General features: G+C 38.2%; 1 protein-coding gene and 1 long non-coding RNA gene across 3 annotated transcripts in view; one reads left to right on the plus strand and one right to left on the minus strand.

Moving 5' to 3' along the window:
- The window catches only part of klf12b (Kruppel like factor 12b), an 81,994-nt gene that overhangs the window by 36,979 nt on the left and 20,583 nt on the right, over positions 1–24,432 (plus strand). For both annotated transcript variants that reach the window (XM_088913963.1, XM_088913962.1), the window contains exons 3-4: positions 8,883–9,462; positions 19,932–20,067. In XM_088913963.1, the coding sequence (XP_088770089.1) occupies positions 8,883–9,462; positions 19,932–20,067 (716 nt within the window). The remainder of the gene's footprint in view (positions 1–8,882; positions 9,463–19,931; positions 20,068–24,432) is intronic.
- LOC148835575 (uncharacterized) lies at positions 410–2,842 on the minus strand. Its single transcript, XR_016091000.1, has 2 exons — positions 2,761–2,842; positions 410–1,099 (listed from the first exon to the last, which is right to left on the minus strand). It is a non-coding gene; the product is annotated as an uncharacterized LOC148835575 (long non-coding RNA).

Genomic DNA, 24,432 nt, shown 5'->3' on the forward strand with positions numbered 1-24,432 from the left:
CAATATTATAAGTTAATAATAAATAATAGTAAAACACAATGTTGCTTTTCTGCTTTTTCAGCTTTTCTGTAGGATGTAGAAGTGTGATATGACAACCAGTGTCTTTCAAGCTGAGTGTTAGCTTCAGAGTATCTGTAAGAGCCTTGACTTTGCACTTATTGAAGAAGATTCAATAAAGTGAGGGACATTTTGCTGTTATTCTCACAGATGCTTGACATTTGGATATTTTTTCATGAGAAATAAAAAAAAATCAATATGTTTAGCACAGTAAAACTAAATATGTTAGCCTTTATATGTTGTACATATCAACCTTCTTTTGAACAGTAATTTTCTTTCCCTTCATAAAGCAGTACACAAGATTGTCTTCATTCAAATATATAAAAGATGAAAAAATGATCACAGATCATAATCACATGTTAAATGGGTTTAATTTTAAAACCAGATTCATTCCTGTTTAAGTTTGTGTGACTTATTTATGTCAAACTCTAAAATTAATAAAACATTCTAGAAAGACACACATCATAGTAGAGCAGACAAAATTGATTCCATTCATTTCATATTCTGCCAAACAACCTCTTGCAAGGTGTTTTAGAGAATAATTTCAAGCAATTGAAGCACTGGAAAGTGTTTTTTAACTGTTGACATCAATAGCATACTGATAATGAAATTTTGAAAATGTATCTTATCATGAAGATAACAATTAAAATAAAGATTTTTTTGGGATATTTTGTACTGTATAAAGACACACAAATCTGTACTTTGTGCCCCAAAACTGTGCAAACAGATATATATATAGAGAGAGGAAAAAAGCATGTTTGTTTTCTGACTATCATTAACCAGTGTGGGATGTTGGTATTTGCAGTTAGTTGATATTTTCTTCAATAAACAAAGACGAGTTCAAACACTGTAGAGAGTTCAGGAGGGTGTAGCTGCCCCTCAGTCCCCACCCAGCTCCTCTTCCTGTGTGTGACTCCTCTTTATCTTTTGGAACAGGGGTAGCTGTTCTGGTTCACATGTATTTCGTTGTCTTCTTTTGTTTTTTCTGGGCTGCTAAAGGCTGTTCCTCTCATTCAGTCTTTCAGCTCACAAAAGAATGGCTCTGGAGGGGCAGAAACAAATGCTTTTTAAAACCTCACTCAAACAAGAATAAAAAAATAAAAATATGCTTAAAGTCTTTAATGCTAAACATGGTCACAAAGTGTCCCAGAAGATCGAAATATGATGAGACTATTAACATTCTTTTGTATATACAGTCTGGAATAAGGTGCCATGAAATGGTATACTATCTACCCTGACATACTTAATATAATTTAATGGCAATCTTGTGTTCTTACTGTGACCCAAATCTGAAAACAAACTGTACAGGATAGACCAGTAAAATGACACACAGTGCAGTTGGTGAAGAATTCTTCAAGGTTAAAGGCTCTGTTTTTATAGAATCATGGAATATATACTAACACAGCTGTGAAGGTGTGAATAATGAAATGGCTAGTATGTGTCCATAAAGAATGCCCAAGTAACAACAGCATATACTGTGATACTTCCTGCATTTGCTTTTCAGTCAATCCAAAAATGCTTTCTGGGTACAAATCTTTGATAGGGTGGTGAGGTGGAAAGTACTTCTGATGAAAACTGAAACATGAGGGCAAACTATTGTATATGTAATGAGCAAATAACAGAAATCAGTAGAAAACAATAAATTAGTTAACAGGAAAAATATTGGCTATCGATTACAAACAATTTACATAGTAATCTTGTGTAAAAGTAAAAAAAATACCTTATTATCAAATAAGGTAAGAGCACTTAAAACGCAGTCAAACCAAGTAGTCACCTGTATGTTTTGAGAACACAGGGCATTCTAAAACCATCATCTGATTCATTGTGAACAGATATCACTGCGCCATCTGTGGTAATGCCAAGTATTACTTTAAAAGAAGGCAGTGTTGTGTGAATGTAGTCAATGCAGTGTGATTCACGTTCTGTAGATGAATGGCACCACAGAACATTGGACAATCAGCAGAGATTCATGGATAGCTCATGTGTCATATCTTGGAAGCCAGGTGTTTCCATGGTATTGGTATTCCACAGTATTTTCCAAGGTAGAAAAAAGATAATGCCTTCCATAATAAGAAAAGGATGCTCAACATGAGTATCCAAGCACCTGCTCCTCGGAGGAGAATATTTGCTTACTTGGATTTGCCTTGAATTCAGAATTATAAAAAAGGTGAAAGTTGTTGTCATTCTTAAACATACTTAACACTTCTCTGGGTACCAGTACACAAGTGTACATCACGGTACTTGACAGTTGGGGTATTGCAAAGTTTGTACCCACTGAGTACTGAAGCAGCTCACAGATGTTGACAAATCCAGTGAGATGGAGCTCCTTCAGCTGCCTCTGACATTACCACACATGAAGGGCTGCATTTCCTGCTGTGTGTGGTTACCTACGATAACATGTGGGTGCATCACGTGACAGCAGAGCTGACACTAATATTGTCCCCTCCTGCAAAGAAGGCCAGAAGAGCTCTATCAGTAAGGAGGGTCCTGGCAACTGTGTTTTGGAACCAGTAGGGTGTGTTTCCTGTTGATTTTCTCTGCCAGGGCAAGAGCGTGCTTGCGGAACACTGCTGTCATACACTGGACTAGTTGTAGGAGGCCACTCGTCAAAAACAGCTGGGACTGCTGCCTCTGGGCAGTATCTTGCTGCATGATAACACCGGGCCACACACTGATGACCACACCCATTAATGGACCACCCACCTCACAGGACTGACCCCACACTTGAACACAAAGATTTCCAATCCTTTGATCCCTGAAAGGAACACCTGTCCAGCAGATGATCTGAGAATCAGAAAGCGCAGCAGACAGTTAACCAGCAGAAAAGTGATGTGTATCATAGCATTGCGGGTGGCCACACCTGTAACAAAGTATGAGTTCATGCATTGCCACCCAGGACTCCTGCCACATTATTTATTTAACAAAACCTTCATTGTAGAGGGAAATAAAGAAGTCAGAATGATAAATTAATAATCATTAAAAACCATTAGCAGCTTAAAACATAATTTCTTATATTTTTCAGTGCTCTCCATAAATATTGGGTTTATAGTCAAGCAATTAGTATTTGTATTCATGAAATTAAAATGAATGATAAGCACAATATGTTTACATTTGGTTAATGAAATTTATACATTAGATCTTATTAGAACAAAAACATACTTTGTGCCCAGGCCAGGCCATGCTTCATGCTTCACAGATGAGGTGGTATTTTGCAGTATCTGAAATTCCTTTTTTTCCCCACACTTCCTTTAACTTCTATAACCTTTCCATTACTTTGGTAAAGGTTTATCTTGATCTCATCAGCCCATAAAACATTGTTCCAGAAGGCTCCTAGCTCATCTTTGTACTTTCTAGCAAATTTTGAAGCATGGTGGGGGTCATGGCCTGGCCTGGGCATACAAGTCTGCCTCTGAAACTGGCTCAATCATCTTTATTGATGATGTAACTAGTGATGGCAGCAGCAGAATTAATTCTGAAGTTTAGAGCAAACTTCTTAAATAGAAAAAATGCTTCAGTACTTGTTGGACAGCACTTCACTCTACAGCCTGACCATAAAAAATAAAAGGTCCATGCAAAAAAAGGGTCCAACAAGACAAAAAAGCAGAAAATCTCACAAAGTAAATATTCAAATTTAAATCCATGCACATGCATTGTGCACTCTGAAGAAATAACTGGAAGTCAAAATCCAAGTAGGATAAATGTTTCCTGTATTTTTGATCTAAATATTATTAATTATGTCAGAACGTCTTGCACATCAGAGGACAGACTTTGGTAGATAAGCTAACCTGACCTCTAGTATTCATTCGTTTTGTTAGTTGAAACCACAGAAGCTAGAAATATATGTTAAGAGTGTTGTACCTTAATGTTGTTTTTTTAATTTTTTAATTTTCAGATTGATACATATTATTTTTGGTAGACATATAACAGGGGTTTTGACAGGGTGGTGTGGTGCCAATATTGATGTTAGTTATTGTAGGCTGTAAAAGTTGGCTGATAGTGTAGTTGTCTTGGGTGTTGTACAGTGCTAGAAATAGCAATGAGCCGCCTTTTCCTCTGCCTTGGAAGGCATGTAGTAGCTGAATTGCAGGTGGTCTGCTTTAAAAAAACACCCACATAAGCACATACCCACATGCACCCATATCCATTTGCTTTATGTTTTTATTGGCTACTGTGCTTTCACATACATTTGCCTAGTCACATTCTGAATGATGCACTGTTTGGTTTTCTCTTTTTGAGCATGAGGTTATATTTAAATGACAGAAGTAGAGATTTATCCCTGATGAAGGAATAAACCAAAGCAAAAGTGATATTAAAATTTTAACGCAACAACAGTGTCAGCTAATAGGATATGTATAATAAGAAAAAAAAGACAGTGCTTCAGTAAAGAAATGGGATGTATTAGTAAGTTGTGTTATTTCCTACTGAATCATATTTCAAAAGCAAGGATAACACAAATAATAATACTGGAGGTCAAATGATTGAACCTGTATGCTTTTTCCAAAAAAAAACTTACATAAGCCATTAGGGGAGCCAAGAAAACTGAGTTCCTGTGAGGGGGATGCAAAGCAGAAGAGAGAGAGACAACTGGTGCCCTTCCAAAGTTCCTTTCTATCCCAGTAATATCTTAATGTGGAACAGAACAGTGAGCTAACAGGGGTTTGATCCCAAGAAAGACAAAACCAGGAAGGTGATTTCTCTGTTGAGGGGTACTTGTAACTGACAAAATAAATTGTTTCGTAATTTCAATTATTTCACTGTGCTTGTTGTATGAAGCCCATAATTTATATTTCAGCTATGACTGGCATATTATGGATCGATAAAGATTAATCAGTCTTTTTTTACAAACCTGTGGTGTGACATATGTGGGGCGTGTTCAGTGTGGAGGCAGGGCCCTGGATTAAGGGCGATGTGATGCCTTAGCAATTACAGCTGTCCTTCCAAATTTAGGGTGATTTGCAGCTGTGGGGCCTTTTAAGACACCCTGAGCACCACCGCGGCAGATTGAGTTTTCTTTTGTTTATTGGCCTAGTTCTTCCAGTCTGGACCCTGATAAATAGGAACAGTCCAGTCTGGCTGCTGCTGTGCCAAGAGGTTTCCTTTTCCCCCAGATTGGACCCCGTTAGATGGGGATATTCCAGTCTGGATCTGGACACCACCGTGCAACATGGTGTGGTTTTTCTTTATCCTTTTTTTCGTTTTTTGCTAACCTCACACCTGTGCCTCCAGCCCCTCAAATCGGCCGTCAACTTTTAACAGTGCTTGCTGTGGCTCCTCCCACTTCCACTTTGTTACATTTGTCATCCAAAGTGGGCCGCAGTTGAAGAAGTTGGCAAACCAGCATTCCAGCAATTTTTTTTATTTGGTACCATGTGAGAATGCGGCACTAGCTCTACAGCTGATGGCAATCACACCTAGCTATGAAGCCCTCTCACTGTGGATCTTTCAGGGTTCAAGCCTTTTCTTTTTTTGTTTTTCTTCGGGTCCAGTCTAGACCCCACTGTCAAAAGCGGTCCCCCCTTTACCATCTAGTCTGAACTTTCTGTCAAAAGCGTTTTTTGGCCTGGACCCCTCTGTAAGGTGAGCTTTGTTTTCCTTTTCTTTTTCACTCTTTTTTGTTTTTCCCCGAAAGGGTAATTTTTTTTTTCGGCCCACTCTCCCTCCCCTAGTGGTTGTTTTCAGAGGGGTGGCCTTTGAAATTTGCCGATCTTCAGTCCGCTGATGACCTGTCTCATGAGGGGGGGATATGTGGCATAATGGGGGGCATGTTCAGTGTGGAGGCGGAGCTCTGGATTAAGGGCAATGTGATGCCTTAGCAATTACAGCTGTCCTTGCTAATTTAGAGTGAGTTGCAGCTGTGGGGCTCTTTAAGACACACTGAGCACCTCCCCGGAGGGACAAGCAGACCCCCACAAGGGGAGAACCTTCCAGCGACAGTCCCGGAGGGGACTGTGACAAGAGTATTGAGGCCGCATTTTTGCTCCTTTTTATTTTTGTTTTCTTTTCTCCTGTCCCGCTATGATAATTCACGGGGGGAAGGTTGAGTTTTTCTTTTCTTTTTGGCCTCACTCCTTTTCTTCCAGTCTTCCAGATCCCACTAAACAGGGACAGTCCAGACTAGATACTACTGTTCCAAGCAGTCTTTCTTTTCCCAGACTAGATCCTGATAAATAGGGACAGTCCAGTCTGGATACCACTATGCAAACTGGCATGCTTTTACTTTTTACTTTTTTTTCCAGGGTTTTGCTAACCTCTTCCCCCTCAAACAGATATCGACTTTTACAGGTTTTTGTCCTTGGTTCCTCCCCCTCCTTCATTGTTACAGTGGTTAAATCACAGGTTGCAGCCTTTGACTGGATGTATGGTGGCCAGTGGAAGAATAGTGCTAATTACTTAATGGCACGATTTTTTTGTCCATGCACCCAGCTATTATCGGAAACACACCTATTCCTGTTAATGGACACAAAACCTATAGCTGTGGTAGGATGTCACTGTGGACAGAACAGCAGTCCATCACAAGACAATTTAGAGACATCAATTAACCAAGATAGTTTGACTGGGTATAGGTAACTAGACCACTTGATGAAAATCCAAAACTTGCGAGAGAACATGCAGACTGCCTCATCATAAGATAACATCTTGGAATTAATTTTACTTAAACTAGTTTTTATGAATACATACATGAATTGGTACTCAAAGATTGCTTTTTTATTTTATTTTAATTCCCTAGAGTGTATATTTCTTTACTATCCCTAAATTGTAAATGTCTTAGCCAATCTGCACAGTTCTGTACATTTTTTAAATATGATACACATTTGTATTCCTGTACAAATGTTATAAATCAGACTAATAATTACTCCATTCATAACTGTACCTTTTTGTTATCTTTAATGTTTTTATGAAATGATGTGGTGCGAATGATATTTTTCTTTCTGCTAATCCTCATTCTGAATTATTACTGTACATCCTTAGGTTTCCATACTACAGCAAAGACTCCTGCACTGACAGCAATGACTTTTCCACTTCTAAATGGTTTTTGTGTGGCATTAGTCAACTTTAACAAGACCAGTTTTTGAATACAGTTTTTAAATAATATTTTTGGAGAAAAAACATTCATAAAGCATTTTGTCTCTTAAAAAATGAGTAAAACAAAGTTTCCTCAGCTGTTTGAAGTTGCATAACAATAATGTTCTTAAGCCATGCTGTGGTTTGCTCTGCTGAATGACTTTTTTTGTTAGAACTGTCACCGGCCAAGTGACCAGATTTGGCTCAAAAGAAAAGAAACTCCCACAAAGCAGTCTTCAAATGCAGACAAAACTGGATTTATTGCCATCAAAATAGGGATAACAGGGGGGAAAAAACCCCCTCACAGGAGTACTCACCACACCTTTCCTCCAAGGCACCCTCCTCCATACTGAGCTCTCCAGTCCCTTTTATAGCCCCTCCTCTTCTAAGGACCATCCTCTTAAAGGGACTCGCTCACATTTTTGTTAACAGAGATGGGCAGTTTGCTCAAAATAAAGTATTCAACAATCCAAAAAAACCTTATAAATTTTAACAGAGTCATGCAACCGTGATATATTCGCTTAAACAAAACACCTAGCCTTACATCAGTTATTTATAGATGGCTCACCAGTAACCTTTCCCTTTAAGATCATTTGTGTGATACTACAAACAGGAAAGGTGACTGGTGGCCATCTTGATCAACACAAAATAATACAACACAATACAATACAATACAAGACTCCAAATGGGGAAAACACTGCAGTGCTTTTAGGGAAACAACAAAAAGAGTAAGTATCATTCACACTTCATTCGTATCACATACACTGTCTCAAACATACCAGAAGGGTAGAGGGAAGTATTGGAGTATTTCACATTCAGAAAGAAAAAAATAACAAGCACTCTGTCACAGAACTAAAGAACATTGAAACATTTTTATTAACATTTTTAATGACCAGTTCTAACAGGATGCTACCACACCAGTATAAAGTTAACCCTTTCAAAATGCCATAGCACAACTGATTAGTCATATTTAAAATGCACACATATACACATTCTGAGTACCATTGTAAGTTGCTTAAAATAATCAGTCATTTCACACTTTAAGTGCTCCACATATAACCCTGTGACCTTCAGAGATGAATATATTTAAATAAAAGTGAAAAAACTAAAAGGTTGCAGTGCCACACTGAATTTAATTTTAATTTTATGTATAGGTGGATGTGAAATGTTTCAGTTGCTTATTACTTTGGTTTCATAGCTGTAAAATGTCAAATCACCCCATTCTTTTTTCACTGTAAAAGAGGTATTAAACGTTTAACAGGATTTATCTGAGACGTTTTTTTCATAATATTCATTTAGTTATATTTATGAAGGAATTGATTTCACAATATCTTAACGGACTTTTGTTGCCAAGTCAGTTTTGAAACTCTCTGCAGTGAGCGTTCAAGGGTCACTCTTTGTTGACTTGGCTGAATTACTCCAAAGGCCTCAGATACTGACAGTTCCTTTTAATTTGAAGTTATTTTTTTAATGTCTCACTGATATCTTGGTTTGCAAGGAGCGAATTTAACAATTATCCAAAAGCAGTCACATATAATTGTAATAAATATGTTAATTACTGAACATAAATTTGAAATAAAACCTGTTTATTGTTTCTTAAACACAAATAACACTAAATTTCCTTTTATATCATAAGTCATTTAATGGAAATGAATCACACTTCTGAATAGATTACATTATAGCTTGTTAACAAAAGTACATTTACTGTACCGTATATAAGCCGATATATAATATTAAATATATGTATTTTCTGTTTTCCACAGTGTCCTAAAGTACACAGCTACCCAGACATGGAAGCAGTTCCTCTTTTGCTCAGTAAAGTGAAGCCTGAGCCTCCTGAGGACTTGTTATCAACTGATCAGTTTCAGACACAGACTGAGCCAGTGGACTTGTCAATGAACAAAGTCAGGACCTCCCCCATGGCTGTGCTGTCATCTCAGTCATCACCCATTTCCTCAGCAGCGTCTGCCTTTTCCCCCTCCTCCTCCTCTTCCTCCTCATCCTCGTCGTCATCCTCATCCTCCTCTCGACACACCTCCTCACCCACGGTCATTGCCTCAGTGTCTTCGTCCTCCTCCACCGGCATGCCCACAGTGTTGACACCAGGCCCACTCGTGGCATCCCCCTCAGGAGTGCGAGGCCAGCAGTTCCTGCACATCATCCACCCCGTGCCGCCTTCCAGTCCCATCAACCTGCAGACCAGCAAGCTGCAGAGCCACGTGCACCGCATCCCGGTGGTAGTCCAGTCGGTACCGCTGGTGTACACAGCGGTGCGGTCTCCAGGAAATATGAACTCAACTATCATGCTACCTCTGCTGGAGGAAGGCAGAAATCAGGTCAAAGGTAAGGAGACATCGTCTCTGTATCACGATGCATTTTAAAGAGTACACATCCAGCACTGAGATTAAAAGAGTATAAAATCTTCCCAACAGTGATGGAATTTACCCTGGTATCTGGTAATTGTTTTACTAGATATATAGATACTTTATTGATCCCTTGAGGGAAATTGCAGAAATTTCACTCTTAAGTTTTACTGTAAACTTCAATAAACTTCATGGGCAGAGTGGTGGCACTTTGGCTAAGGATCTGTGCCTGTGACTGGAAGGTTGCCGGTTCAAAATCCCGTGGCTGGCAGAGGAATCCTACTCCGTTGGGCCCCTGAGCAAGGCCCTTAACCCCAACTGCTCCAGGGGTGCTGTGTAAATGGCTGACCCTGCACTCTGACCCCAAGCTTCTCTCTTCCCATCTGTGTGTCTCATGGAGAGAAAGCTGGGGTATGCAAAAAGACAAAATCCTAATGAAAGAAATTCTACATGGCTAATAAAGTGATCTTATCTCTTATCTTATAAATGTATATCCTTTTCATCAACTGTTTTTTTCATTATTCTGTTTGTTATAGTCCCCCAAGGTAGCTGTTCTTCTTCATTAGTCCCATGAAAGGTATGGTAAAAACAGAATTGAAACTATGCTAAGCAATTAATACTAATACAATAAATATTCACTAGGTTATTTTCCAGATGTAGCAGACTGTGAGTGTTGACATTTCATTGGTATTTTCATGTTGTCATGATCTTACCATTAACAGCTCTGGTGGTGAGAAACATTTTTTCCAACTCCATTCTCAGTAAAGTGAAGTACTGCAGTATGGAGTTTTATTTTTTCAATAAATGAACTTCATCTGGCCAATCCATGACCAATAAATATCTTGTGCTGCAAAAACCATACCACAGTGCACGTCTGGTAGCCATTCACAAGCCTTAACTGTCACGATCGCAAACCCCTCCTCTTAAGGGCGCTCCAGCCCTTCCTTGCTTGCCTCATTCCCTGCACCTGTTCCTTGTTCCAGCCCCTTTTCAGTTCCCCCTTTAAAGCCAGAAGCAGACGCTAATCTGGGCTCTGCATTGGTTTCCGCATCATGCGAGCCCGGGACCTGGATGCGCCTGGCTCCGTTATGCTTTTAGTTTCTGTTTCTTGTACCCGTTCCCGTTCCCGTGCCCCCTGCCGGTTCCGACCCGATTCCTGTTTTTAAATTGTCTGTCTTGGATGGATCGCCTGGTTTTGGACTTTTACCCTGTTTTTTGGATTTCCCATTTGTCTCATCCCTGGATTGTTTGCCTCGGCCACACCTCCCCCGACCACCAGCACTCCAAGGACACGCCCCCCTGTCTTCATTCCAGTATCCTGCATTACTTTTTCCCAGTGTTTCCTCACTCAACCCCGGATCATGTCGTCTGCATAGGGCCCGGAAAGAACGCTTTCGTGACATTAACATTCTTCTACATTTCTTTAATCCGCTTTCAAGGTATAAGATGTATGGTTGTAAGTTGATAATTAAATTTGCATGTTTGTATATTACAAAACTATAGCTGTAGGGTGGTTAATTAAAGACAAAAAATCTTAAATTTTCACAGGTGTACGCTAGAGACGAAATTGTCCTTAAAACATGTTTCTAACTATACCTGTAATTAAAAAAACTGTCAGGTCATGTCTATCATTAACAAAGTGAGCATAAGTGTGAATTATGATTTTGGGGACTGTCAAACTGATAGGCAACATTAAAGAAAATTTAACATCAGAATGATTTGAACAGCAAAACAACTGTTCTTTCTTGCACATTCATTTGCCCCTAGCATAATGATTTAAGCATTGTAGTCATCCTTATGCTATGGATTCATGCTTTAAGGACTTTATGTCCTACAAAACAAGATAATGTATATGTAACGTTGACAACCTCTTCCAGAAATTTGTGCATTATATCAAGAGAAAACAATAACAAGAAATTGATGTTTGGACATCAGCTAATAGTAAAGAACTGGCAAACAAAATTAATACAGCTTTGAATAAAACTGCACTATAAATACATTGCAAGGTAGAAATTAATGTGTATTCAGAATTACTGTGAATGGACCCCGAATAGTATAGTTGTGTCTTGGCAACTCATAAAGCCTGAGTTACATACTGTAGTCACTCATGTTCATGTAATTAAACACAGATGGATGTGAACTCAGACATACACAAAAGGACGGGTCAAAAAGTAAAGGCAGTTTATAAACAAAACAAGTTAGTGGCTTAAATATTGGCAAACAATGCATTTCTATTATTTGTTCCAGTAACAATTTACTATTATTCCTTTTTCACTCTATTTTGTGACACACTTGACAGATTTTGTTTTAGGTAAATTCTTTACTTTACTAAACCCTTAATTGAAGTAGCAAACTGCTGGAATTGTAACCTTTGCAAGCTTTGTTTGGTACTCAAAAGTTGAAGATCTAAATAACTTAGGAGTCGCAACAGATAAAAGTTAACTTCTAACATGTTTCCGACAGCAATGAAAGAACTCACATTAATTGTATTATTAGGTCAATTAAGGGGTTAGTTGTGTAACTGAGGTCTCAGTTTGAAGAAACACCAGCAGGTTTGTGGGTTCCAGTACCAGGGTTGGTATGGAAAACAGACTGAACCGCACTACTATTCCTAACATCATCCATTCTATGGGCTTACACAACACAGTCACATATGTGGTTTTGTATTAAATTACTTCTCATCTGCACTCCTTATATACTCTGTTACAGTATATACTGCTCTTGCTAAGAGACATGGAGAAGAATTTGTTCAGTGTTAAGACAGCTCCATTGTGTGTGGAAGCTTATACTTCTCTATGTCAAACTTGGAAAAGTGGGATGAAGTACTTAAACCTCCTTGACAGTGCTTCTGTGGTGTCACAGCTCTACCAGATACAGTATGCGGAGAAACAGCCTAAGGTGGAGAATTGTTCACAGTGGCATGAAAGGAGATCTGTGAGATGAAAAGAATGTCTCATGTGTGAGATTTTTCTCTGGCTTGCCTCAGGTTCAGGTAATGTAGGCCAGTTGGGGCCACACTGTTATTTTAATTAGAAACATACATCCTGTCTGTTTTTTATTACTCTCTATTTCTTTCTCTTAGACTTAGCTACCCGTCTAGTGAACTGCCGTTTTGGAACTGCTTTCCCAGAGGGTGTGGTTTTACTGCTCTGTCTCAAAACCACTGTAAACGTTGCTGGGTGTGCTTTCAAATCTCTTTGAGCCTGAAACCCACTGCACAAGGAAACAGTCTGTTTGACAGTTGCTGTTTATCTGGGATATCTGTCTCTCCCAGTCTTGTAGACTGCAAGAGTGATCCTTGGAGAATTGCTTTTAAACTGCTGGTTGTCTGCCACAGAATTGAAAAAAAGAAAAAAAGAGTGGTTTATGTAATTGGGTGTAACCAACACTGAAGATGGGTGGTACTGCAACATATTAGGTACAGAGATACATCCACTCCACCCAGGCTGAAGTGACAACATAATGAGGAAAGCAGAATCAACTTTTACGTGATGTTAGGAAAACACATGCACACTGCATTGTTTTTATCGTCCAAGAAACTCCTCTTAAAGAGTGACTTGGGCTTTTTATACCCTATTTTAATTGCATTTTCCCATGGTCAAAAATAGAAAATAGGTATTATATTAAATAGATTTTTCCATATAGATACTTCTACTAGGTTGCTACTAAAGTGGAGACATCACCATGCGGCATCATGCTGTCTTTTGTATGACTTCAGATCTGACAAATGTATACGTTTGTCTGCAGAGACCCTAGAAAAAGTTTCTCTTCAAGACTGACCAGTAGTTGCAGTCATATCACAGGTGTATCATACGGTGCATAATGAATTGCAGCATATCAACTTAAAGAAATATTTATGTTCATGATTTTCTTAGCCATATCTACACACTAAGATGCGCTGAAATGTACCTTTAATTCATTGTTTTATATAACAAAAAATAGTAAAATTAGCAAAAAATAGTAAGAAGAGAATGCGCAGTTCATTCTCTGCAGCCTTCACATTCTTTTAAATTCAACCTCTTAACAAAAATCAAGGTCAAATTAACTTCCATGAACAACACAACATTACAACCTGTTTTTTATCGTGCTAATGCAAAGAAGTCATGAAGACTTTGTGATATAAATATAAACTTTTACACAATTTTAAAATGTTTTTTAAGAAGATACAAGAATAGCTTGTTTGCAGTGCAAAACAAAAGCAGTTGCAATAATCAGTTCGCCTTGCAGGTAAGCACGTTTAGCTCCCACTGAAGGATCAGTGTAGCCCCGTCTGTTCTCATTTTCTTTAGTCTCTATATACAAGCAATTCAAGTTACGTAGTTTACCAATGACAGTGTTACTGTTATAGTGATAGCGGGCTCAAGAAGCCAGGTTAGCACCCCTCTTCACTCAAAGCTGCAAATGTATTCCCAATTCTTCAACCACTGTAGCAGCAATGTGACAGTGTTGCAACCTACCATCACTGTGCGCCTTATTCTGACGTCACGCACAAAGTGTGTTATACTCGGGCCACGCATTTTACATTCATTGAGCAAGACACGCTCAAATCGCTAAGTGCACATGGAAGACGCGCTGTATTTTCAGTTTGGAAAAAAACATGGTTGATTTACTGAGGTATTTATCGGTAATGCAGAACTGCACACGTCTAATTTATCATGTACAGTAGTTCGCTAGGTCATTTCCTTATTTTCTTTGTTTTGCTAACAAAGAATTGAATTTGGAGAAAAATAATTAATTATTCTAGTTACTAGAATATTAAACTAGTATTAAACTTTCGCAATAACCGTAAGTATTGTAACGCTTCGGGGTTCTGGCGGGCGCCCTTGCCGTTGCCGCTTACGGTCGGCCCCACACCGTCGGGGACGCAAACCCGGGCCCCCAGCATCACTCAACAGTGACCCAGCCTGGTGAGCTAAAGAGAGATCTCTCCCCAACTTAGCGGCTGTGGTCCTGCTATTACAGGGAAGGGCGGTGACGTCACCGCTCTGGTAAGCCGGCTCTTACACAGTGTCTGTCGGCCGTATGCGTTACAGTATCAACTATATTTATCACTGAATAGACCTCATGTATATCTCTCCTTCTGTCATGAAACCCTCACTGTTTAAAGCTTTCTAAAGAACTGCGGCACTATACATACTGGGTAAATTCTACAATTACATTTAAAATATAGACATTTTAATGTCTTTAGTGTCTTAGATTTCAGTGAAGTAAATGTTCATTTTCATTCAGTGATATGAAGTCAGTTTACCATATCAGCATGGATTGGCACAACTACACCCACTGTATATTACTTGAGGTGTGCAGTCATAATTATTAGAAACCTGATGGTGCTGTCAGTGATACTCAGTGCATATACTTTGATGTAAAGCAGGGAAGAGGTGTATTCCTAAAATATCTCTCCTGGGCATTTGTTGAACTTCTACGATGCTGTCAGATGTCACACATGCCTCTGCTGTTCCGTGATGAAAAGCTGCTGACTGGCATTCTGATTCCGGCAGGTTGCCTTTGTCCCTTTATCTCTGACTCTGGCCAGGTTTCCATGGAAACGAGTGTAGATTTAAAACAACAGGAAAATGAAATCATAGGGTTTTAATAGCACAATCTTGCTTTCTTTTCTGATTGCGCGGTTGGGTTGAAATCTTTTGTTCCTCGGTAGTATGGAATGAGTTACTGTACATCTATTGCGCGTGCATTGTCATTTCAGACTGGTGACTGGAACAGCTTTGTGTATGGCATTCATAACAGGAGATGTTTTAGAGCAGTTTTTTGTTATTGTTTAAACTTAATTCTTTCATTTTCCATTATGTACAGTTTTCTAGAAAGTTAATGTGAGTTTAGATTTCTTTCCTAGTGTTTTTAGTGTCCTGTAATTATATCATTATTTGTTACAGTATGTGCTTAAATTATATGCAGGTTACACACAGTATAGTCCATTGGAAAACATAATATTTATAGCATATCTAGATTTCTTAATTTAATATTTTCTGTGCTGTGGATTTGCCTGTCAGGAATAATATTTTATTAATGATATTTTACCTTGTATTTGTTTCTTTGTCCAGTATTTCAGCTACTGCTTAAGCATTATCTAGGGATCTCATTGGTAGGGAATAGCCAGAATTTTTTTTTTGTTATGCATCAGATTAATCTTTCATAAGAGACCTTGTCATAAACTGCACAGAACACTTGAACTGGTTTGCAGTTGAATGTCAGTGGCACGACAGGTCATCATGTAACTTCAAAACACTTCCTGTTCAGTCTGCCCAATCAGAGCTGACATGTCCCTAAACACACAGCACAGAGTATTAATGAATTAGGTTGCTAAAATGATGTTAAATAAACAAAGCTTATGAACTGAGTAGAGGGGACACAGCAGTGTTTTTTTTCCAATACTGAAATGCTTTAGGATTTTTTATAGCACCTTTATGAAAACACAACAGTAATTGACAAGTAAATGAGCAAATTCCAGGAGATCCTATCTTGTCTGTCAACTTTGTAAGGTGCTAATTCTTCATTACAAATGAAAACTATCAATTGTTTTTTACTAATCTCACTGGATTTGTACAGGGTGACACAGTAAATGAAATGTCAAATCCATCATTAGCCTTGATCTCCAAGATATCCTGTACATATCTAAGTCTAAGGCAGTTTTTTCTCTGTTGTAGAACAATAAAATATTGACTGCAGAATTACAAAGTCTGAAACTATCATTCAAATTCCTATTAGTAAATGCATGTACAGGACATTTCAAGTAAATTTGATAAAGATTTAAGGATAAATATTGTAACGCTTACGGCCGTCAGTGGTGTGTAAGAGCCGGCTTACCAGAGCGGTGACATCACCGCCCTTCCCTGTAATAGCAGAACTACAGCCACTGGGCTGTGGAGAGATCTCTCTTTAGCTCAACAAGCTGGGTCCCTGTTGAGTAACACCGAAGGCCTGGGTTCGTGTCCACCACGGTGCGGGGCCGACCTGTGTAGGCAGAAGGCAAGGGTGCCCGCCTGAGCCCCTGTTGCGTTACAAGATGATATAAATGATGATCCAGTTATATTTTCTTTGATATCTATTAATCAGACTCTGCATAGACCAGAGGACCATAATGCTAGATATTTTAGAATAAATAATGATTGCTTATTTTATTAATTATCATAGTTTTTAATAGTGTTTTTCACATCTTTGTAGTGCCTGAAGAAACAAGCATTAAGTTGCAAAAAAATTATTAAACAGGCCTTCCACTTTTTCTGCAAGTTTTCTACATGCTCATACACACGTCTTCCTTGTGCAAATGTTTAAAGGCGTTTTCTGAGTGTCTTAATCAGTAAAGGCATTCACATGACATGTACTGTATGCTGGACTACAGAGCTCAGGTGTCGCAGGGTCTTGGTTTCATGTCAATAGGTGATTTGGTTGGGAGTCCTTCTTTGCCTCAAGAGTAGAATGGGATCAGTAAGTCAGGCTCCTCTTGGCTCTCAGCAGCATAGCGACTCATGCCCATTGCCCACAGGCTTGCTGCCTCAAACTGATGTGCTGCTTCTCCATTCAGCCCCAGCTCTACTGGGGTTCCTTGCTATGGTCTTGGAGACTCACACTCCAGCTGAGCTCTCACTCTCATAACTGAACCCTTAAGTGGCCAAATAACAGGATTAATATGATCTCTTCAGTTGTTTTTATTTCATCTTGGAGGTTGCCTTTTTCTGGTTTGCTTTAGAAGTAACTCAAGACTTTCTACCTCTAAAAAAAAATGCTTGAATAGTTTTTAGTAATTAAAGATAGAGGAACTAACAAAAGGCTTGTTCATTCAATTAAGGATTCAATTAGCTTAAAGAACTTGGCTGGAATAATGACCATCAGGTGTTTGGTTCCCAGAATAAGAAGGGCTGCTGTGCAGCTTGCAAGATGTCACATTACTAATGGGTCTTGAGATGGGTCTGTGTGACTCATTCTCTCTCGAGTGTGTACAACCAGAGAGCAAGATTATATATGAAATATATAGAAATATGTTATATAGAATATGTTGATTCCAGTGTGGTTACATACAGTGTATAATGCATAATAATTGGTAATTTCATATATTAAAACATTGGTGGATCCGACCAATCCATATTTATGTCCAACTTTGAGTTATTCGGATTGAATTTTAGAAAAAGTAGATGTCAAGCGAGCTTAATACTATAAGCCTTTCGTTTTGCAAATGAGCACTCATTGCCCAGCAAAGAACCGATCGTTTTAATGTTCTCATTAGATCCAATTGGCTTAAACTTTGGGTTAAAAAAACTATTTAATTTGAGTTGTGGAAGTGGAGTACTCTGCCATATTAAAATGAGCAGGCCTGGTGTATTGTGATACAACACCAAGTGCAAAGAAAAGACACACAGTACCTGGCAGATTGATCTTTTGCCAAAACTTTCATTCAACAAGGTGCATGTTTCCATGATGACAGAAAAGTCGTGGGCAAGCTGGACAGTTTCCTTATCTTCAGGAATGTTGATTTCAGTTTAACAGGACTTTTAACAGTGAAAAATAAGACCAACCTGAAAATGATATCTGACACCTGAAGAAGGCTCCACGGCCGAAACGTTGTGTTTTCTTTCTTCTCTTTTCAGCATGGAATAAACCTATTACTTGTTCCTTTGCAGCCTACACATGCTGATGCAGCTACCCACCTGAAAATGATACTGTATGTGCAATGTTAGACAATATCAAAGACATAACTAACAAAATGTCAATTCCAGAATTCACTTAATAAACAAAAGGAATTTTTGGAAGTTTGAAACAGGAATTCCCAAAGTCCTGCACTTTAAAGTGTACTGAATACCATTTGTGAAAGCAGAAGGCACACGATTTTCAAAGTGACTAAATAAAATGTTGCAACTGCTCTATAATGCAATACTGATATTTTCTTCCATTCATGTCATGTTCTCCAACATCAGAAATTTCTCTTCCATTTTAGGAAAAAAATGATTTAACTTGCTTATGAATTTTTGAGTTTCTGAGATGTTGTGTCTTTTAGAGTACAAAAAGTGCTATAGGGATTTTAAATATAACTGTTCAAGAGTTAGATTTTCAACAGTTTAAAGATAACCTTGCAGACCTTGTTTGCTTCTATTTTTACAGAACAAGTTTTGATACCTTACACTATTCTCAAAGTACTATCATGTAGTACTCAGATGCATCTCCTTCACATGGATGTAATGGACAGACTTTGTGTAAAGGCACTAATGCGTTTTAAATAGCGCAGTAGGTGTGTTTTTCAGCAGATTATAGATCTTCGTTAGAGAAGGTATTGAATGTTTCCACAATATAGGACACCCAGTCTGTGTCTGAGATGTAAATTCATCTAGTTATTATTCCCGATATCCACTTGTAAAAGAAAAGGTCTGTACAGTCTACAGTGATCCATTGTTGTTTTGTGCTTTGGGTGGGGGTAGTCCTTGATAGAAGTGAAGTGGGCCTGACTCCAGGAAATCTGGCGGTATTGTGCCAGACCCTAAGGACACACCACCCCCAGCTGATAATGAGGAGGAACTGACAGGCCCTGACAGAGAGGCCTGGGGGCCTCCTGCAAGCCAGCGTCCACAGAGAGTCTGCTGTTGACTCAGGGTCTGGAAATTACAGAGAATCAGTTTTGGAAAACTGAAAAAGAATTACACAGGATTTACTTTAGCTAAATCAGGACAGGACACGTGAAAGCCTTATACTTTGTGGAGCGCTCTAAAGATGTATGTGGAGACGGCCTTTGTTTCAGGGAATGATGTGGACTTTCACACAGTCCAACCTGTCAGTTAGCAATATTTAAGTAAACACCTCCTTGTGCATAACTCAGCTACTTGTGAGTAATGTTGATTAAACTCGACAGAGCTCACAGGGTATTATCAGACCCATCTATGTGGTGAACAATGTTAACATATCATGTGTCAATAAGTGAAATAATTAAATCCTAAACCACTCATATGTGTATTGAAACACAAACAATGAGTTTGATTTTTGTGCTACATTTATATATTTCATGATTCCAGGAAAAACATACAAGGGATTTTTTAACAACAACAACCAGATAGTTAATCCTATATAATAATATAAAATTATTATTAGGGGTATTAAAACACCACAGATGAGCATTGGAACCAATAGCATTCATTGCATTTTTTTCTGCCTGTCTGTATATCTTCACATCTTCTGAATCATTCCATTTTACCCTCTGTAGCTTGATTCAAAACAGTCTGTAATTGATAGTGTCTTCCTCTGATAGTGTAGACATATTCATATCGTGCTTCAATCAAATCCACTCATTGCTGAAGCAGTATTTTTGTCTGAAATGAGTGAAAAGCTAGTATAGGAATAATTTACACACGTGTTACCTCTTTGTCCTGATTATCTGACTCATTACTTCTCTGAAGTGTACCTCTAGCGTTATTGTACTAATTTCTCCTCGTTCTGGCTCTTTTATCACAGCACAAACAGACCCTAACGGCTTGTCTCCAAGACAAATCAAAAGTGACAGTGAAGATGATGACCTGCCAAATGTGACCTTGGACAGTGTTAATGAAACTGGATCCACAGCACTTTCTATAGCAAGAGCAGTGCAGGAGTGAGTATCGATTTATGTATACTGTATATAAACAACACTGTCTGCTCCACGTTTTTCACCTGTTATACCCATCTTGGGGTTAGCACATGTTAAAACGGGATGTACACAGAATATTTGTTTTTATGGAAGTGCTTTATCTTTTATTGTATAATACAGTTGATCATTTAAAAGTATGAGTGATAAAAGGAGTGATATCTTCATATATTGTCATATATAGTATATTATTCATATGTTGTCGCCAACTGCTCGCCATGGGCGAGAGCGAGAATTCGCGTGAATTGTGTCTTAATCTGGCCCTTCCTGCTCACTAGTCACTGTAACGACTAACGTAATTAGATGTATGAGCGAATAAGAGCACACATTTTACCACAGAAATGTTACTACATGATCTGCATGTTAATAAGTATTAGATTTATAGAAGATTTTTCTATTGGATTAAAAGAGATGTATTCACAAGCCTGCTTGTTTACAATGTCATAGGGCCACTTCACCTCAGCGGAAGTATAGTTGCCTCATTCTGGATTGCAGAATATGATGTTGCACATGCCTAGAAATTTTGTATATTTTATTATCTAAATTGGAGGTTTTACACATTACTGTGTACATTTTACTTTCATTGTCTTTTTAAATGCACTCATCAATGTGGATTCTTTCTAACCCCAAAACAGAAAAATAGCTCTGCAGTGCCCCTTTAATACAACCTGTACTGTAGCTCTGAGCCCTCTGGAGCTCTGGTGAACTTTTCGCTTTACAGTAAATAGCTTTACCAGAATTTGGATAGACTGGCATGAATTACTTCTCTAACACGTCTTTGCTTATCTGATGTCACCAAGTAGAATCAGATAAAAATGACTATTCACCAGATCCATCGACTTAATCAAAGCCACGACCTTTCCCTTCAAGCTGCTTTGCTCTTATTCATCATTCATCTTATGACATCCTTACCAGGTGCTGTATTTTGTGTAGAACAGTTACTGTCATGTATCAGAGGGCTTTTAAAGAGGTCTGTGGATGCTTGGATTTCACTTTGTATTTCTATAAGAGTGTAGACGTATTTGAAAAAATAAACTATTTTTTGGGGGAGAAGTGAATTGAACTAATACTGTATAATACTGTATAAGAACTAATACTTCTACATTTCATGGCAATTGTGCAGTATGTGAAAGCAAAGTGCTGAATGCTGTGGGTACCCTGTCAGAGTGACAATGTGGGTAAAAGACAGTACCTAATAGGAGACATGCAACTGGAAGGTCACTGGTTTAAAGCCAAGCTTCTACCACAGACTATGGTCCTTTATGGGCCTGGGTGTTCCCACAGACCAAGGAAAATTGACTGTGGTTGACTCATGCAAAATAGCCAAGATAACTCTTGCTTTCCCAGTCACTTAACCTATTTTAAATATTCCTTCAACTGTGCTTAAAAAAAAAACAGAAGACAAATATGAATAGTATCCATCACAATTCATCAAGTAAACTCAGGTTTTAAAAGGTAATGCGCACTGACACTTCTACTGTTATTTTATTTAAATTTTATTTTAGTTGTTCCTAAGTTTCAAACAGTACTTTACCTGTAAATGGTCATCCACGCATAGATTGTTAGAAAATAAATTAAATCTTCACATCTGTCCTATACTTAGAATTGGAGTATTATGCATTCTCATTTTGTGTTGTACAAACTAGGCTATTGTACTGTGCCTTTCAATGTTCAGACATTAAATACCTCAAGGTTATGCAACCTTGAGTCTACCATTGCATGTCATCACAGGATTTCGATCCATCCAGCTCTTTAATTACTTAATTGATCCTGATGCTGAAGATTAGTTAGCTGATAAAGGATTTGTTGAAATAAAGACTTATAAATGAATGGAAGAGCCAGTGTGGCTTTCATAGACTTCTCACAGCTGATGCAAGGGAGCATAGTAGTGAAACAAATTTTCTGTTCACAGTGCTTCTCATTAGCTGTGTCACCCTGTTCTTCGTTGTTTGCCCTGGCCTGTTCATCCATCATCCTGGCAGGGTGTCCCGGTCATTAAGGAGGACAAGATGGGTTCCTCTTCTTCCTCTACTCTGAGGGGTGCTTTTTGCACAAGACATGGGAATGAGAAGCTACACCAAATAAACAGCTGTGTCGCAGGACCAGGCCAGGTCTGGTATTCCTGGACAGGGAGTCAGTGCCAGAGTGAGTTTGGAAGTGAATTAAAGTGAGCAGGCTAGTGTGTCTGCTGCAGAGACTGGATTAAAAAGCAGATTTTAATAGCTAGAATGACAAATAACTACCTGAAAAAGAAACAAGAGTCACACAGAGAATTATGTAACCAAAGTAATAAATCTAATAACAGTGATAAACTATATTATAAATACTCACATTTGTTTTAAAATAAATAATAGATTCAAAACATTCACAGATGCCTTGAAACCATAGTGTTTTTTTTTATCTCAGTGCAGACTCATTGATTTGGAGTTCCCAGTTAGCAATTTAGTGACCCCTGAGATCTAAGGTGTATCACAGTCTGATTTTAACAAAGTAATGTATGTCTCACTCATTAGCTTGGCCTTATGACATGTATAACTCATGAAAGGGCTAAAGGTCTGTAATTATTGTATTTTCTTAACATGTACAGTACATCTATTTGTTATAAAGTGAGAAAGGTGTAAAGAAATACCTTCTGTAGTAAATATCAAAATCGCAGTCTGTTATTTTATAGATTAGATGTATTTTGATTTTAGTGGCTTGAGGAGAACATCTATTATTAATTCAGTAGTTGGGGTTTATAATAAAGACTCAGTCATATGTTTCACAAGCTGTTTTTACTTTTTCTTTCTCACTCACTGAAAAAAATGTCTGCCAAAAAGCAGATGTGTTTGATTGGTTTATTTACTCTTATAAAGCTCTATGTCTCCTATGATATTAAATATTATGTGTATCACAGTGCTTTTTGTTTTGTTGTTACTAAGTCACACAAAAAGAAATTAGATATTTTTAGTACAGTAGATATTTCAGTAGTTTATTAGGTTTGGAGACATTTGATGATGAATTGCAATGCATTTCCTTTTGAATGAAACATAACAAAGATTACATGCAATAGAACATTGTTTCCAAAAGTCATAAAACAACCTTTATGAAAGGTGTATGGCTTCAGTAGATTGGAACAAGACTTTTTTGTTCAAGGTTCGAAGTAGATTCATACTGATTCACTTTTCAGTTTTGCATCATAGATAACACAACTGAAGCCTGGTGAAATTATATGACATGGTACTCTCAAAGTTCTGAGACTCTAGTTGTTTACCAGGTAAGCTTGTTAATAAGTAAAGTTATTCCTGAAACATCGTGTCTGAAGCCAGCAGTTCTGCGGCACATTACCATATTCATGAGCTCCAGGGAGAACTGGCAGGACTATTGTTAGAGAGATCCCTGCTGGTGTCTGTGTGGCCCCCTGGGGCTCCAGCCCACTGAAGTGAACAGGTGGAGGAAGAGGGAGTAAGTTCATACAGTAGATTGGCCTGGCTGTGCAAGAATGCCTGAAGAGTGAAAGGTAACTGCCGTTGTCTGTCCATTTATAAGCTCATCCATTTATTTATAAACACAATATCTGTATATCTGCTTGACTGTGCATATCCATCAGTCTATCAGTCACTTTGACTAGGCCTCTTCCTCTTTTTTGCTTTTTTTTATAAACAAAGTTCTTTGAGTTTAGTGGTATATGTACTGTATGTTCAGTACAAATTTGTTTCAGCACTGTGGCTTCTAGTTCATTCTCTCAGTCCTTCAAAAAATAAATAGTAATCCCAAAACACTTTAGTTACTGTACATATAAGATTACTTTACTGGCCATATACAGTTTTTTGTATTAGGAATTTGTCTTTTTCGCATACCCCAACTTGCTCTCCATGAGACACACAGACGGGGAGAGAAGCTTGGGGTCAGAGCGCAGGGTCAGCCATTTATAAAGCGCCCCTGGATGAGTTGGGGTTAAGGGCCTTGCTCAGGGGCTGTGGGATATAAACTGGCAACCTTCCAGCCAGAGGCGCAGATCCTTAGCCACAGAGCCATCACTGTACAGTATGTGTTTTATGTATTTCTGGTAGTATGGGCATACCTCATGTCACTATTAGAAAACAACAGGTCTTTCAATTTATGTTTTTATTTGTGGTAATAGAGTGTGCAAGAAAACTGCCTGCAAGACTGTTTAAAACTCTGAATACTATGGCTAAAAGCTTAAAATATTTGTTGAATTATATTTTTAGATGAAGAGAACTTACCTGAATGTGACAAACCTATTTTGGGTAATAAAAAACAATGAAATGGTACAGATAGATGTACTTAAGGTGTTAAATTAAATAATAAAGTTTAAAAGATTTTAACGTT

Source organism: Atractosteus spatula, chromosome 4 (genome assembly GCF_055471065.1).
Source record: "Atractosteus spatula isolate fAtrSpa1 chromosome 4, fAtrSpa1.hap1, whole genome shotgun sequence".
In the NCBI taxonomy this organism is placed as follows: domain Eukaryota; kingdom Metazoa; phylum Chordata; class Actinopteri; order Semionotiformes; family Lepisosteidae; genus Atractosteus; species Atractosteus spatula.